This window comes from Corythoichthys intestinalis, chromosome 15, assembly GCF_030265065.1.
Source record: "Corythoichthys intestinalis isolate RoL2023-P3 chromosome 15, ASM3026506v1, whole genome shotgun sequence".
Taxonomy (NCBI): Eukaryota; Metazoa; Chordata; class Actinopteri; order Syngnathiformes; family Syngnathidae; genus Corythoichthys; species Corythoichthys intestinalis.
This window is the reverse complement of record NC_080409.1, coordinates 32,659,750-32,678,189: the sequence shown is the minus strand read 5'-3', so window position 1 is coordinate 32,678,189 and position 18,440 is coordinate 32,659,750. Positions and strand designations below refer to the sequence as shown.

General features: G+C 39.2%; 1 protein-coding gene across 2 annotated transcripts in view; it reads left to right on the top strand.

Annotated features, from left to right (window-relative positions):
* The window catches only part of slc8a3 (solute carrier family 8 member 3), a 129,809-nt gene that overhangs the window by 99,752 nt on the left and 11,617 nt on the right, over positions 1 to 18,440 (top strand). The window contains exon 4 of one of the 2 annotated variants that reach the window (XM_057859203.1): positions 13,351 to 13,368. The exons of the other annotated variant lie outside the window; for it this stretch is intronic. Within the exon in view, the coding sequence (XP_057715186.1) occupies positions 13,351 to 13,368 (18 nt within the window). The remainder of the gene's footprint in view (positions 1 to 13,350; positions 13,369 to 18,440) is intronic. 2 annotated transcript variants of the gene reach the window in all.

Genomic DNA, 18,440 nt, shown 5'->3' with positions numbered 1-18,440 from the left:
CATGTCGTCCTGAATAAGTGCATTGTTATTATTTCATATTCCATTTAGCACAAGACTGTTATTTGCCATGACAATGCCATTTATTTAGCAGTTGGGGAAAATACTTGGATAAAAAGAATATCCTGTAAAAATATTGAAGTAAAGAGACAGAAACAATGACATTTTGCAGCTCTCTTCGTCGCATTTTCCTCATTGTGAATAGTTCCCCCTCGACGGGCTGACTGGTCCTTCTCAAGCCATTTATTTAGCTATTGGGGAAAAATACTTGGATAAAAAGAATATCCTGTAAAAATATTGGAGTAGAGAGACTGTAACAATGACATTTTGCGGCTCCCTTCATCGCGTTTTCCTCGTTCTGAATAATTCCCCCTCAATGGGCTGAATAGTAAAACCGATGAGCCCAGTCACCCGCTGACGTCATCCACCTGTTGGGGACGCTAGAGCCCTATAATGGTAGGCATGGCTAACCAGCAGATTAAAAGACTAATTTCTCGTCATCTGCGCTTTGCTAAATTGTTGTATATAGTCGAATCGTCTTAAAATATGATTCTAATTCACATAATAATGCTATTTAAGACTTTTTTTTCTCCTGTCGTATGCACTTTAAAAAAAAAAAAAGAAGAAAAAAAAAAACAATTGCAAGCACATTTGTATTAAATTGTATTAAAACAAAAGCATTCAGAGGGGTTTTAATATAAAATTACTATAACTTGTACTAACGTTTATCTTTTAAGAACTGCAAGTCTGCCTATATGGTCAAACTGCCGTCATTGCGTCGCGCTTGACGCGTGTCGGCCAGCGTGAGGTCTTCTGCCGCGCTTCAACGCATTATTACATTGAGTTTAGTATGGGAACTAATTGCGCGACAAGGGAAAAAACGAGTCCGGTCTGAACGCAGCTAAACAGTCACTAGTCACTTCAGCAACAAAAGAGCAGCTCAAACGAGTTAAATAGTTGCCAAAAACACGGCATTGTCATGAACAATGGCAGCCAAAGAGTTAATTACCAAAGACAAGACAAATAATGCCTCCCTCATACATTAATTGAGCTGGTGTGTTAAAAAAAAATAGATGGAGAAAAAGCAAGAGGACAGAAGGAAGCAATGTGGGCTCCTGCTGCATACGAAAGCGAGCAAACAAAACAAAGACTTCTCATCTAATATTCATCCATTACGCTCCCGTGCTCGGCCTTTAATAAGGCGTCCAAACAAAGCCAATCAGCGCTTATGAGCTGCTATGTACATATGAACGCAGGGAAATGATCATAAGGCGCACGTTCATAAAAGATGAGCGCAATGAAAGCTTTTCATAGTATGAGATTAAAAGCGCCCATTAGCGTCACGGCGACACAAGGGTCGCTCCGTGAAGCACACGGACGCTTGTCTGCACGCGCCGGAACCTCCCCGGAGGAGGAGGCATTTACTTGAGCCTGTCGGCTTTTTGGCATGCGCCTCGCTTAGCCGCTGCCTGTCATCTGGCATCTTCATCACTCGCTGACGTCTGAGCAGTCTTCCTCCTCGTCGGCAGCACACCTGACTCACCGTCAACTCGAATCTATGGCACAAAACCACTGGATCAAACACGTACATACACTGCAATGAAGCCTTTACTTGTTGAAAGTGTATTGTTTTAGGGCAGGGGTGTCCAAACTTTTTGCAAAGGGGGCCAGATTTGGTGTGGTAAAAATGTGGGGGGCCGACCTTGGCTGACGTTCTTTACGTAGAACAATATATTTGAGACAATTTTAGCAAGCCATTCTGTGTGTCACATTTGCTTTATTATTTTTTTTAATGAATAATTTCAACTCAATTTCAATCTCGGAACTAGCCTTTGTGCTGTTCTCTTTCGACTCTCGGGCTCTTGCGAAATACTGCTGCTGTGAAATTAAACTAGCTTCAAGTTTCTTCAATTTCTTGCTACGTATCTTCCCTGTAATCTTGTCGTACATGTCAGCGTGTCTTTTTTGGTAATATTGCCTCTCAGCGAACTCTTTAAAAACAGCGACTGTCTCAAATGAGGCAGACACAGTTGTTGCGTATTTTAGTGAAGAAATAGTCCAATTTCTACCTATCCTTGAAGCGTCGGCCGTCACAGTCAACTTTTTTTGTTGTTAATTGTTGCCATTTTAGAAAATTGGGAGTAAAGGGTCACACGGTGTAATCTTGCTTGGAGTTCTGCTGCCTTTTAGTGGATAAATGAGGAGCAGCATTTAGCGTGTAAGCTTTAATTTATTATTATTAAGTCTGTGTGCGGGCCAGACGTTAATGATTTTATGACAGTTGCTGGGGGCCCGATGAAATTTGACCATGGGCCGCATTTGGCCCCCGGGCCGTACTTTGGACATCTCTGTTTTAGGGAGTATGTTTTTTTTGTTGTTGTTGTTGGTTGCATGGTTATTTTTTTTAACTCACTGGTTGCTATTGACAGGAATAGAGGAACCAGTCGTTCAAAAAATTTGCTGTTTTTACATGGACCACATAGTAGCTTTGGCATATGACCACTCACATACTAGTACAGTATGTAAGTAGTAACTCAAACAAAGAAAATGCATTCACAATCTTCCTACTGCTCTGGCTTTAAAGAGCATACGACAGGAGAAAAAGTCTTAAATAGCATTATTATGTGAATTAGAATCATATTTTGAGACGATTCGACTATATGCCACAATTTAGCAAAGCGCAGATGACGAGAAATTAGTCTTTTAATCTGCCGGTTAGCCACGCCTACCATTGTAGGGCTCTAGCGTCCCCAACAGGTGGATGACGTCACTGGGCTCATCGGTTTTACTATTCAGCCCATTGAGGGGGAATTAGTCAGAATGAGGAAAACGCGACGAAGAGAGCCGCAAAATGTCATTGTTTCAGTCTCTCTACTCCAATATTTTTACAGGATATTCTTTTTATCCAAGTATTTTCCCCAATTGCTAAATAAATGGCATTGTCATGGCAAATAACAGTCTTGTGCTAAATGGAATATGAAATAATAACAATGCACTTATTCAGGACGACATGGCAAAATTACTCCATAATGGTCAAAACTGTACGACTTCACCTTTACTGTCGCACCTCCCGAACGATATTTTATGACACCTAAATCGGATATATTTCATTTCTCTTCCCCAGCTTCGGAGAATGTAAACAAACCAAGAGGCGTGACAGCTAGCCGACATGCTAACCCGAACCGAGTGATGTTTCAAAGTCTTCGAAGCGGAAAATCACACAGAACTAGCCCGGATTATTTGACATGACGACTGGGTTGTCGATTGTCTTTGCGGACCGGCAAACCGCCCGGCGGAGAGCAATTTATAGCTCGTTCCCTTGAGGAGGGCGGCTGCAGTTGTTGTGCAGCTAACGTTCAGCTAATGTGCATGAGGAGAGCTTTTTACATGCCCATCAATGATCAAACGTAAGTAGTCCTTTATTTAAAGAAAGTTTGTAGTGTTTATTTTGTAATCACTGTATTCGTATTTGACATAATACAAAACAAGATGTTTACTCACTTCCTCGTAAGTCCAATAGTAGGGCTTGTTTTGGCCAATATCCACAGTGAATGGGAACCATTTGAAACTCCAAAAAGGCGCATATGCCTCTCCCTCATAAAGCAAGATTTTTCTGCAACCGTTTGGCTGGCGTGATGCGAAAAATAAACGCATTAATCCGCAAAATCAGCTGAATCCTTAGTCCTCATACACAACAGTATGGCATCTAGTTCTTTATATATGTTGCTAATGCCGCCGTGTCTGTCATTTGCATTTAGTTCGTATTATATGTGATATCTACCGTAGCATCATGTGGGTGTAGTTTGTAGGCTACGTATAGGCCTTGCCTATACGCAGACTATGCAGCTGCTTAGGGCCCCTGACCACTAGGGGGCCCCCCAATCTAGCAACCTAATTTTATATGTTGTTAATAGAGCATCGTGAATAATGTGGCGCACATTGCCGTTTATCTATGCAAACATCCATTTTCTTGTCATTACAATCTAGCAACCTGGGGAATGACGTTGAACCTGCTTTGCGATGATTGGTGCTCAAACTTGCTTGGAAAATAGATACACGAATATGTCGAAGAGAATTTATCCTTCTGGAGCAGAGAAACAAAAGAAGAAGAAAATCAGAGAAAAAAAGAAACAACAGTATCAAGGTAATAGAGCATGTTGTTGATGTTGTTGTTGTGCAAGACACTCAAAATTGAACGTTGTTGTCAGTTGAGCTTGTCAATATGTTGCACTGGTAATTGCCATAAGCTGCAGGGCGAACGCCCGGAGCGAATCAAGTAAAGCCGAGCAAGTTGTCACCTGTAGGCAATGGCAAATGTACGGTTTGCGCTGATTGTAGTAAAACGAAATGTTGGCATAATATGCATTTGGTCTGGAGAGCGTAGATATGGTCATTTAATTTCTATCGTACATTAGTATGCCAATCAGAAAAAGGTTTGGCACCATCTACTGTAAGTACTGACAATCATTTGGGGTGAGAAGTTTGAAGTATGCAATGCAACAAAATCTGATTAATATACAAAATATGGACGTATGGGTTGGATTGCATATATGGTTTTCACAGTACACTGTGACGAAATGGTGGGCCAAAAATAGAGGTCCCTTGGCATTATTTTGCTTAGGGCCCCCAAATGGCCTGGGCCGGCCCTGGGCTACAGTCAGGTATTATTGGAGCTGCCTAGCATCGCGTTTGCAACAGCGTCACAACTCCCTTGCTTCTTCCCCACTCCTGCTCTGCTATCTCGTCCCCGTGAGTCCGTCCCTCTTTTCTCGCGTCATTCAACCAACATAGTAACACATAGTAGCACACGCCTATCCCGCGTCAGTAACGGTAACGGCGTTGCCAAGATGAGAAAAGTAATTAATTAGATTACTCACTAGTGAAACAAATAACGACGTTAGTAACGCCGTTATATTCTAATGCCGTTATTAACAACACTGATTGCGATAAACTCATTGGTTATGAAGCGATGCAGTGAAATCAATGGAAACACAAAACGTTGATCTTTGAGATGCAATTTTGTTCAAAAGAATACCGTAATTTCCCGAATATAAGGCGCACCCGTGTATAATGCGCACCCCAAATTTACTTGTAAAATTTGGGGAAAATTATTGTACCCGTTTATAACGCGCACCCTAATTTTAGCACCAATAAATAGAAGAATACAAGAAAACAGAGCTCGTGTACAGATACAGAGATGTCATTTTACTGACTGGCGAAACACAGCACAAGCATAGCACATTGGTAGTTCAAAACATTACCGTAAACTGACAATATTTACGGTAATAATATGATTTGACAACTTCTCCAACTTACCAGAATCTAGGAGAAAACAAAACGGATGTGACTTTTCTTTTAAAGGCTGCTGTATAACTTGCTCGTTTCCTCATGATGAATAAATGTTTCTTCCATGGATTGATACGGTAAAACTACTGAACTATTGTTATTTGGGTTTGAGTTTCCCGAGGGACCGATATAGTTGACGGACACAGGAAGTGTGTGTCCTTACATTTGTTATGCTCCGAATTGTGGAGCTGCAATAAACGTCGACTCAAATGAGTTCAAGAAACTAAATTTTGTGCTTTATGAAGAGTGAAAAAAGCAGAATTTAACACAGACGAAATCATTCGGCCGATTAGTGTGAAGTATTACCGAAACAAAATGGTGACGTCACGTACCGTAATGGTCGGCAACGGGTCGCCGCATACGTTTCTTCAACACAACGTGGCCGTGTCAATGAAAAAAAATCGGTTTATATATTTATATATGTAATACATATATATTTCTGTCTCCATCCATGTACCCGTTTATAATGCGCACCATGAGTTTACAAGTTGATTTTGGGGAAAAAAAGTGCGCGTTATATTCGGGAGATTACGGTATTTTTATATTCATATGTCTGAAATGATTCAGCAACAAAATTGTCAAAAACATCAAGCTGGTGTTTTATTTTATTGCTCTTTATTTATATGTACAGTATATGGCGGAAAACAGGTGACTTGAAGTTCCGCTCTGACACCCCCAATTTGGCCAAAATTCAAAATTGTCCGATATGCATGTGTGATACATCATTGGAAAGCTTAAAATCTCAATTTTCTGGGGGGGTGTATTTTTACACGAGAGTGACTTCCGATCTGGCCGATCCTACCTAGTTCAATTGACGCAGAAAGGTTGCGTCTCGCGACAAATAATAAACTCTGCCGTTCGTTACGGGTGCGACGCACTAAACCGCTTCTGGGACGTGTCTGAAACGTAGCCGCTCTACAACTGGTGTGCACTCGCCGCTTGACTTATACGTTCGTGCACCGCAGACGCGCCTGGTGTATTGCAGCCTTTAGGGCAGTCACTATTGAATCATTTCGCTGTCAAGTTTGTGCCAGATGACGACTTATTTTCTTATCAGACCTTGCAGCCATTACTGAGGGCGAAGTGACCGCGGGTGGTGCCGTTCCCAACGGTTCTTTTAGTAGGTTACGTATTTGCGAAGACTGTGCAGGAGGTAGGAGCCAATACACAACTGTGGCAGCTGAATAATTTGCTAGTTAACAACGGATATGTGCTTGACTCACAATAAGTCTTGTTATTCTCAGTGCATTAGTGGGGGATGATGGGTACATCTGAGCACACACATCTTAAAAAAAAAAAAAAAATCTTGGAAACCTTATTTCTCTTGTCTGGCTTCATTCCCAGGTTGAAGCCGGGCTCTTTGAATACAGATGACACCATTTTTATTGAAGTCTTGGGGTGACTGTGTTAATATGTCCTGGGACTCGGGGAAAGTATTGACAGCAATGGCGTTCTTTTAGCACTCACGTGCTCAATACAAGAGGGGTTCAAGTGTTGATTTTTCTTTTAATAGTACAATAAAAAACAGACAACAGGGATACTGCCCCACATCTAATAATACAGATAGTTCCACATTATTTTTTAATACTGTTGAGAATATTTCTACAAGAAAAGTTAGTAGCCTGCATTTTAAACGAGTCTCATAGAAAGTAACTTTTATCACCTTTAATAAAGTGTCAAATTTTGACATTCCCGGAAAAGACGCCACGTTTTAATGAAGTCTGAGGCGCGCACATGCATGAGTAGTCTGGACGGCCGGTTGAATTAAATCTACCCATCCGTGATTCCAAAGTGATTCCCAAGTGATTCTACGCAGCGCCGCGGCAACCGGAGGGGCTTTGAGTCGTGACATTTGCGCCACGGCTGTTGGAGCGCGGCATCGCCGCCATCTTTGAGCATTAATGCCTGCTAGAATAACAAGTCAGAGGTGAGCATTGTTTGTACAGGGTCCAAGGTGGAACAGCATTACAAACAAACAAACTTTAAAATAGGCTTTTACCAAAATGTTCCTTTGAAACTAGGTGATTGTCAAAATATAATATTAATATGACGAGGGCTGCAGCTATCGATTATTTTAGTAGTCGATTAACCGATGAACTAGTTAGTTGGAATGATCGAGTAATAGGATAAGGAACATACAAATTCTAAATACAGTACCTGAGCTGAGCTTCAAACGGTATTAAAAAAATTTATAAATGAGGATCTACAGTGGGGCAAATAAGTATTTAGTCAACCGCTAATTGTGTAAGTTCTCCCACTTGAAAATATTAGAGGCCTGTAATTGTCAACATGGGTAAACCTCAACCATGAGAGACAATGTGGAAAAAAAACCAGAAAATCACATTGTTTGATTTTTTAAGAATTTATTTGCAAATCATGGTGGAAAATAATTATTTGGTCGATACCAAAAGTTCATCTCAATACTTTGTTATGTACCCTTTGTTGGCAATAACGGAGGCCAAACGTTTTCTGTAACTCTTCACAAGTTTTTCACACACTGTTGCTGGTATTTTGGCCCATTCCTCCATGCAGATCTCCTCTAGAGCAGTGATGTTTTGGGGCTGTCATTGGGCAACACGGACTTTCAACTCCTTCCACAGATTTTCCATGGGGTTGAGATCTGGAGACTGGCTAGGCCACTCCAGGACCTTGAAATGCTTCTTGTGAAGCCACTCCTTAGTTGCCCTGGCTGTGTGTTTGGGATCATTGTCATCCTGAAAGACCCAGCCATGTCTCATCTTCAATGCCCTTGCTGATAGGAGATTTCACTCAAAATCTCTCGATACATGGCCCCATTCATTCTTTCCTTTACACAGATCAGTTGTCCTGGTCCCTTTGCAGAAAAACAGCCCCAAAGCATGATGTTTCCACCCCCATGCTTCACAGTGGGTATGGTGTTCTTTGGATGCAATTCAGTATTCTGTCTCCTCCAAACACGAGAACCTGTGTTTCTACCAAAAAGTTCTATTTTGGTTTCATCTGACCATAACACATTCTCCCGATCCTCTTCTGGATCATCCAAATGCTCTTTAGCGAACCACAGACGGACCTGGACGTGTAGTTTCTTCAGCAGGGGGACACGTCTGGCAGTGTAGGATTTGAGTCCCTGGCGGCGCATTATGTTACTGATTGTAGCCTTTGTTACTGTGGTTCCAGCTCTCTGTAGGTCATTCACTAGGTCCCCCCGTGTGGTTCTGGGATTTTTGCTCACCGTTCTTGTTATCATTTTGACGCCATGGAGTGAGATCTTGCATGGAGCCCCAGATCGAGGGAGATTATCAGTGGTCTTGTATGTCTTCCATTTTCTAATAATTGCTCCCAAAGTTGATTTCTTTACACCAAGTATTTTACCAATTGCAGATTCAGTCCTACCAGCCTGGTGTAGGTCTACAATTTTGTCTCTGGTGTCCTTTGACAGCTCTTTGGTTTTGGCCATAGAGGAGTTTGGAGTGTGACTGACTGAGATTGTGGACAGGTGTCTTTTATACCGATAATGAGTTAAAACAGGTGCCATTAATACAGGTAACGAGCGGAGCCTCGTTAGAGGAAGTTAGACCTCTTTGACAGCCAGAAATCTTGCTTGTTTGAAGGTGACCAAATACTTATTTTTCACTCTAATTGTGAAATAAATTCTTTAAAAATCAAACAATATGATTTTCTGTTTTTTTTCCCACATTCTGTCTCTCATGGTTGAGGTTCACCCATGTTGACAATTACAGGCCTCTCTAATCTTTTCAAGCAGGAAAACTCACACAATTGGTGGTTGACTAAATACTTATTTGCCCCACTGTAAGGACAACAAAAGAACAATTAGCTAACTTACAAAGCAAAAGTCCCCTGGCTTAAATGCTATAAAATTCTAACTTTTTTTTTTAAACAATGCTCTTGACAAATGGTCCAAACACATAATGCAAAAAAACAGCTAAATATACCTACAAACTAAATTACGAATGCATTAAAAAAAACATTAGCTCAAACAAAAACTAAGCTTATGTTGGTCTTAACAGGGAGAAGCTGGATTCAGCCTTTTTTTTTTACAATGCTCTTGACAAATGGTCCAAACACATAATGCAAAAAAACCCAAAAAAAAAAACAGCTAAATATACCTACAAATTAAATTACGATTGCATTTTTTTACAATGCTCTTGACAAATGGTCCAAACACATAATGCCAAAAAAGCTAAATATACCTACAAACTAAATTACGAATGCATTAAAAATGAGCTCAAACAAAACTAAGCTTATGTTGGTCTTATCAAGGAGAAGCTGGATTCAGCCATGGGAAATGAGTTATGGCATCTTCACTTTTGCCACTAGAGGGCAGTGTAGCCACCCAAATCAATACAACTAAATGCAAACACTTTCAAAACAAACCATTACAGTAACACTTTATTTTAAACGAATACTCGAAGCAGCAAAATTTAATTTGAATCTTTTTTCTAATCGAAGTTAATCGATTTATCGTTGCAGCAATTAATATGGCATCCTCTGTGTGCAAAGTACTTTATCCCCCATATTCCAAAACAATGATGATGAATGAAAATTTTCCTCTGATAATTTCACTTCAAACTTTGCATCCATCATACTCATTGCGAAAAGAGCTAAACTAACATCCAAATGTTCTTGATTTTGAGAGGTTTTTGCCATATTTCCAATGGATGAATGGATTTTGCTAAATGCAACAACCCGGGCGAGATACAGTGATATTCCTCCATACTTTCGATTAATTTTATTTTTTTTCAATATTTTTTCAATAATCAGCCGGAATCATAGTCATGGTTGGAATTTAATGATGTTTCAGTCCTATTGAAGTCGACTGATCACTGCCATCCCTCCCAGTCAAAAGTGGATCGGACACCTGGCGTGGCGCTGTCAATTTCAGCCAATGAGTTAACTGAGTGCCCTATAATAGGTTAAGAGTGAAATTTTGTCATATTAAAAAGTAGTCCAAATGGATTGGATGTCAGTTGACCCTCAACAGAGGGTGCTTGATAAACACGTGAGATCATCTGTGGAAAAAATTTAAGCTGAAGCGAAACTGGACCCTGCAACATGACAATGACCCAAAACATACAAGTAAATCCACCACTGGCTGAAAAGAAATGGAGAGTCGTGGAATGCCCGAGTCAATGTCCAGATCTTAATCCCATTGAGATGCTGTGGAGTGACTTGAAACGGGCTGTACATGCAAGAAACCCCTCAAACATCTCACTGTTGAAAGTATTCTGCATTGAGGAGTGGGGCAAACTTTCTTCAGACTGATGTCAAAGACTGGTAGATGGCTACAAAAAGCGTCTCAGTGAAGCTGTTTCAGTCAAAGGGGGTAACACTAGCTAATAGGTGATAGGGTGTCCTAACTTTTTCCTCAGTTAGAATATGCATTTTTGATGATATATTTGGTTTAATGAGTAAAAAATTTGTTGTTTTTTTACCTGCAATTAAATAATTTTATTTTACAGTGACAAAGAAAAACAGGATCAGACATTAATGTGAACATTTCGTAATAAGGAATTGAATATTTAATGGGGCGTCCTCATTTTTTCACATGACTGTATATATAGATATACTGCATACTGTATATATGTGTAGATTTTTTTAAGGTCTAAAAAGTAACAAAATAATCTAGATTACAGTTGCTTGCAGTTTGCAGATTGCAGTTGATTACAGTGGCTGCTGGAACGGAAAAAAAAACTAATATCACTCCTCTTCGAAGCGGGCGGAGGAGAGCATGTCGACATGCAACGCAATTCTGAACTGTGAGAGTGAGAGTTTGAGGAAAAAAAGTATGAGCGGCACATTCAGCAAGTGAAAAAGGGGTAAATGTAATAATTTAAAAAACCGAGGCACTCAAGAAGTACAAAATTTAAAAAAATAAAAAGACGTTTGTCTTGATGAAGGCCTACACGGCCGAAACATGTCGGCATTTTTTAATTTGTACAAAGCCATGACTTAATAAAGGCGTTTTATTTTTGTACTTCTTGAGTGCCTCGGTTTTTTGAATTATTAGCTTTTTTGATCCCCACACCGAAAAGCACCAGAAGTGTACTTTGTACACCCAGCAGCACTCCATGGACCTCTTGTCATACTGAGGGGTAAATGTAAGTCTAAGCATAATAGAAATAAATCATTTAATAATGGTAGGGTCAATTCTATCGTTACAACATATGGGAAGACAATCTAAATCAGGGGTTCCCAACCTTTTTTACACCACGGACCGGTGTGATTTGGGTCTTTTTTTTTAAAATTTTGCTCCCAAAGCTTTTGTGGCGGTGAAAAGCCCTCTTTTATATTCAGTTGGACTCTCAAAGTTATCCAACGGTGCTAAAAAAACTATTTACATCATAAACATGCATGTGCAACACGATAATGGCGTAAATTAATGCTTAACAACACGGCGAAGTCGTTAAGTGAGAGAGCTGCGTGCAGTTGTTGTGTGCAGCTAACATGGCAAACGTAAGTTAATATTCCTTTCTTTAAAGAAAGTTTGTAGTGTTTACTTTGGAATCGCTGCATTCGCAGCCATTTTTAACGTTACGCGCATGGAAAATTTGTCAGAACACCAGCAATGTGCGGCGGAAAAATACAGCAAATATAAAATAACTAGGGCTGTCAAGCGATTAAAATTTTTAATCGAGTTAATCACAGCTTAAAAATGAATTAATCGAAATTAATCACAATTCAAACCATTGATGAAATATGCCATATTTTTCTGTAAATTATTGTTGAAATGGAAAGATAAGACACAAGACGGATATATACATTCAACATACTGTACATAAGTACTTTATTTGTTTATTATAACAATAAATCAACAAGATGGCATTAAAATTAACATTCTGTTAAAGCGATCCATGGATAGAAAGACTTGTAGTTCTTAAAAGATAAATGGTAATACAAGTTATAGAAATTTTATGTTAAAACCCCTCTTAATGTTTTTGTTTTAATAAAATTTGTAAAATTTTCAATCAAAAAATAAACTGGTAGCTCACCATTGTCAATAATTACACAATTCTCATGGTGCTGAAACGGATAAAATCAGTCGCGCCCAAGCGACAGGCTTAGGGACAATTGCTAAGGGACAATTTAAGCATCCTGAAAAGTTGGTAGTGTTTTGTCCCTATGCAAACCTACGCCCTTGCAAACAAGGCTGACTTTTTTTATTTAAAGATATGTTGAAAATGGAAACTTCCTTTCCAAAATCTCTCCGAATGAACCTGGTACCCGACTCGTGAGCTGGTATTAGATTCACTCTTTCAATTAACAGAGTCTTAGGAAGTGACAGGGGTGCGTCACCGCTCCCCTTTCCGTCGTCGCTCGCGCTGGCTTAAGAGTCGCTGTGAGGATGTTGTCTAGTAACCGTTACTATGACGACAGCAGCAGTCAGTCAACTCAATAAGGTGCTGAGGTGTAATACATTCAAATGGAGGCAGACAGGAATAGCAAAGAGGAAGTTGCCGAGAGATACCGTGCTCGTTTATTCTCTTAGAAAGGAGGAAGGTGGGCAGGAGCAGGGGTGGGGGCACCTTTCCATACCGGATCTCATTATGTGCCGGTCGTCGCTGACCTTCTCAGAGCTTCCTGAAATGCAAAAAAGCTGCCTGATTCTGACATCTTCGCGCACACAAAATGGTGGCGACGTTACCTTTTGCAATTCATGCCAAACACGTTGCTGTGAGGTGTGCACGTCAGCCTCCAGCAAGGCTCCTTGGCCTGGTGGGAAGAAGGTGGAACGTGCTTGGTTCTGATAGCAATGATCATCTTGGAGCCAGATAATTCAGTCATTGGATGCTATAGACTGCAATAGACGTCCAATCTATTGGACGCTCATCGACGTCAATTTCTAGTCAAGTCGAGTTTATTTATAGCATCATTAAATAGCTCCCAAAGGGTTTGGAGAGAAAATAGAAGGCAAAATAGTATTTTCAAAAGCACAAATCCATGTCCCTCACTCATTTCTGTTTCTCTTTCCTCCTCCCCTCATCTTCTTCATCTTCATCTCCTCGTTAGCCAAGCTGCTGGACAACGGTGAGTTCCCAGCATGTAGCTGTTTTTGTGTGTGTAACTAAAAGAAGGAAAAATCTAGTCCAAAACCTGAAAATTGCCAAAATGAACATAGAGTATCTGACACTCGGGCTGTCATAAATGTTTATTTTGATCATGGACTAATAACCAGTTTTTTAAAACGTTTTTTTTACGGCCTAATCAGTTTATATATCACGGTTATTGTTTATACGTATATGGCGGAAAACACAGACAAGACTGAAAAAGCAGTTTCTGCCCTTGCACCCTGCCTTAAAATAAACTGCTGTATTGTAAGTCAAAAGAACTGTTGTGTTTGATAGAACAATATGTCTATATGCTGCAATAGCAAATTCATGGTGCATTAAGCCCCCGAACTATTTTGGATTTGTCCATTTTACTCTGGAAACCCCCGTTTAAAGACGTTGCGCAACCGCTTTTGTTTCCCCCCCCAGCCATAAAACGAAGGTAATTAATTTTATTTTTTTTCCAAAATGTCATTTTTATCTTAGAATCGTTAATTGATGTCTAATATTTTGTTAATTTTTTTTTTTTTTTTTTTTAAGAAAAACGACTTTAGAAAATGATTCACTCGCATATTTTAAACTTTTAAACAAATGACGTCACAATGAAAAAAATGGTATCTATAAAAAAAGTCACAGATATCTACCTTATAACTATCGCTTAATTGTATTTTTTGTTACTGTCGCATTTTCTCTGATATGTTTGATGATAAATAATCAATCCAAACAAAGAAAAATTTTTTTAAAAATGTTTAAAAGGGTAAATATATGAAAAACAAAATCTCGACCACTCTTTGATGTCTATTTCTGCATCGCGACCCTTGTTATAGTACCATGTTTAACCCATAAAATCCCAAAAAAATCCAGCTGTGGCCATTCCCAGCTGTGTGTTGACACTCAATTATACATGCTACATGGAGTTTTTGGGTTGAAACAAGGTAAGTACGCAATAATATCTCCTTAAGGCCATGGCGTCTTTAATTCTGCTCTTTCATGCTCTCACCTCCAGATAGGGTTTCGCTGTTTAATTTTTTTTTTTAAATGCCCTCCTGTCTAAAATTTTTCTTCCCCCAGAAAATTGAGATTTTAAGCTTTCCAATGATGTATCACAAATGCATATCGGACTATTTTGAAAGTTGGCCAAATTGGGGGTCTCAGAGCGGAACTTCAAGTCACACGAGTGTTTTCTGCCATATACAGAAACACTGTATTTGATTTTTTTCCCTTTGTTTATTATTTGTTTTTTTAATAATGAAATAAATACTAATAAATTTTTCTTTGGCATTTTTAAAAATCATTTTTTTAATGATAAAATATGAATATCTTTAAATAAAAAAATGCACATTTAAACAGGAAAACAAATGAAAAAGAGAATATTTACTGTTTATTTACCTTCTTTTGTAGTATTTACTGTGTTTTGCTATTAACTGTTGATTATTATTTTAACCCCTTCAGACCTGAGCATGCTGCTGAATGACATGACACGTTCGCGTCTCAAAATCAATAAATACACTGAATTTAGTTGCTATTGCCACTTCTGGGAGATGATTGGACGAAATTTTACCCATCGAAATGAAATCATGAGGCTTAGCACGTCCTCTTTGCTATTTTTGGCTGTTTGAAAATGGCTGAGACAAAACGCAACTTCGAAAAGGCAAACGTAAGGGCTCATTTCTCATTAAAATCAATGTAACATTAACATTAAAAATAACCAATAAAAGCATGAAATATCCCTGACCAAAAAATTGCACTTATTCTTAGTAAAATAAGAATTGAAGGGGTTAAATTTTTAAAAATATGTTTAAAAAACAAATCCATACCAGGCTGCTCATAGTTTGCTGGGGTAGGCTCCAGCACCCCCTTTTGTGAGGCTGTGTGGAACAGAAGACAAATGAAAGTTAAAAAAATATCATATTTAATGTTTTTTTTGTCAATCATAATTTAATTTGAAAAAAATAAAAATGAATAAGAGACCAATTACTGTTTTATTTATTTTTGGAGTGTTTTCATGTACAAAAAATAAATTAATCCACATTTTAAGGTTAAAAAAAAAAAATGAATATGAGAATATTCACTGACTCTTTTCAGTTTTTGTTTTTACTTGAATCATTTTTATTTTGAAGAAATAATAAGAATATTTACTATTTACTCATTCACTGCCATTGACGGCTATAATTTTTTAATTGGAGGGCCTCCCATACAAAATGAATTGGACGCCTATCGCCGTCAGTAGCAGCCAATGAGGTAAGAGCAGACAAGTCCAAAGTCCGGCCCGGGGGCCAAATGTGGCCCGTGATCAAATTTCATCCGGCCCCCAGCCTCTGTCATGAAATCAATAATGTCTGGCCCGCACACTGACTTAATAAATTGGTCAGCAGTACTGCTAGCAGCATATGAAGTAGCTTACACACTAAATGCTGCTCCTCATTTACCCACTAAAAGGCACCAGCACTCTAAGCAACATCACCCCGTGTGACCCTTTACTCCCAATTTTCTAAAATGGCCAGAATCAACAAAAAAAAAAAGTTGACTGCGACGGCCGACGCTTCAAGGATAGGTGGAAATTGGATTATTTCTTCACTAAAATACGCAACAACTGTGTCTGCCTCATTTCCAAAGAGACCGTCGCTGTTTTTAAAGAGTCAAATGTGAGGCGATATTACCAAACAAGACACGCCGACAGGTACGACAAAATTACAGGGAAGATACGTAGCGAGAAATCGAAGCAACTTGAAGGTAGTTTAATTTTACAGTAGCAGTATTTCGCAAGAGCCCGAGAGTCGAAAGAAAATGCCACAAAGGCTAATTGCGAGTTTGTTGAAATTATTAATTTAAAAAAATAACAATAAAGCAAATTTGACACACAGAATGGCTTGCTAAAACTGCTTAAATATATTGTTCTACGTAAATGGAGGTCAGCCACGGTCGGCCCCCCACATTTTAACACACAAAATCAGGCCCCCTTTGCAAAAAGTTTGGACACCCCTTGGTAAGAGGCTCCAGAAAGAGTATTTGGACAGTTTTGATGTGAACGATTACTCAGCTTTGCAAATAGTTGCCGATTAACTTGATAACTAATAGTTGTCGATAAGTCATGTAAATGTAGCAGCCCCATCCGACACATGCACGGTGGAATGCAGCTTCTTCTACTAATTTTGGATGTAGTAATGGAAGCAAAACCAAAGTAATGCTTGATGATCATGAATTTTAAAGCGGACACGCCCGTGCTTGCTGTGTAATTGATTTCTGCACGTGTGTGTGTGTGTGTGTGTGTGTGCATGTGTGCAGAGGAGCGCTCGGCTGTGATCTTTAATGGCGTTGTTGTTAATATTTGATGCCGAGAGGCGTGTTGTCAGCAAAGAGCGGCGTGATGACAAGGTGCCTGCACAGGCAGGCGGCTCGGTCGCACGCGGCGCATCACGGGAACCGCTCGCATCCACACAAAGGCGCCGGGCTCACGTTTCCTCACACCTCCACATCCAGACACGCCTTCAGCTCTTGTGGAGCTGTGCTCAAAAATAGATAACATCTTATTAATCTATACGGAAGAAGAATGAATGAATGTACAGTGAAGAAAATAAGTGATCACCCTGCTATTTTGCAAGTTCTCCCACCTAGAAATCATGGAGAAGTCTGAAATTTTCATCGTAGGTGCATGTTAAATGTGCGAGAGATAATCTTAAAAAGAAAAATCTAAAAATCACAATGCATGATTTTTTACACAATTTATTTGTGTGGTACAGCTGCAAAGAAGTATTTGAACACCTGTCCGTCAGCTAGAATTCTGACCCTGAAAGACCTGTTAGCATAGGCGGAGTTTGACTTTTGGGGGGGCACAACATGTTGATGACCTCGAAACGCAGTGTCAGCCATAAAATTAACTTACAAGTAGGGTTGTTCCGATCATGCTTTTTTGCTCCCGATCCGATCCCGATCGTTTTAGTTTGAGTATCTGCCGATCCCGATATTTCCCGATCCGATTGCTTTTTTTTTTTGCTCCCGATTCAATTCCAATCATTCCCGATAATTTTTCCCGATCATATACATTTTGGCAATGCATTAAGAAAAAAATGAATAAAACTCGGACGAATATATACATTCAACATACAGTACATAAGTACTGTATTTGTTTATTATGACAATAAATCCTCAAGATGGCATTTACATTATTAACATTCTTTCTGTGAGAGGGATCCACAGATAGAAAGACTTGTGACTTTGTATATTGTGACTAAATATTGCCATCTAGTGTATTTGTTGAGCTTTCAGTAAATGATACTCTAGCCATGCCCAAATGCATGATGGGTGGATGTAACATGTCTTGAGCAACCATGACTGTGCGTAGTGCTACCAATTGATATATCTTCTCTGTGTTGGGAAATAACATAGGGAGTTAAGAAAAAGATCAATTGCTACCTTGCTTCCCCACATTGCTTCCCACGATATTTCTAATCGTAGGGAGAGGGATTGTAAGGCTTTAGCCAATTGAAAACAGGCTCCCAAGGCTGCCAAAATTCACTGTACTCATTTGACGCTGCCTTTAAGCTCTCTATATAGGTAAAATGTCGCCATTACAGATTGAGCGCAACAATGCGTGAGTGGGTCGTACAGCGCATGCATTAATTGCATTAAATATTTTAACATGATTCATTTTTTTAAAAAATTAATTACTGCCGTTAACGGGATAAATATGATAACCCTTCCTTAAGCCTAAACTAGACTCTGGATGAGTGTAACATATTATGTCTGTAACGTTAAATGCAATTAGAAAACGATTTAATTAAAAAATATATATATATTAAAAAAAGGCCTGTCCGATATTTTTTTGCCGATTCCGATACTTTGAAAATGACGTGATCGGATCGATCGATCGGGACACTTCTACTTACAAGAATATTTATAATAGGGCTGCAGCTATCGAATATTTCAGTAGTTGATTAATCGATGGACTAGTTAGAACGAATAATCGAGTAATCAGATAATGAACATGAAAAATTAAAATAACTGAGCTGAGCCTGAAACGGTAAATGAGGACCTTTGTACAACAAAAGAACA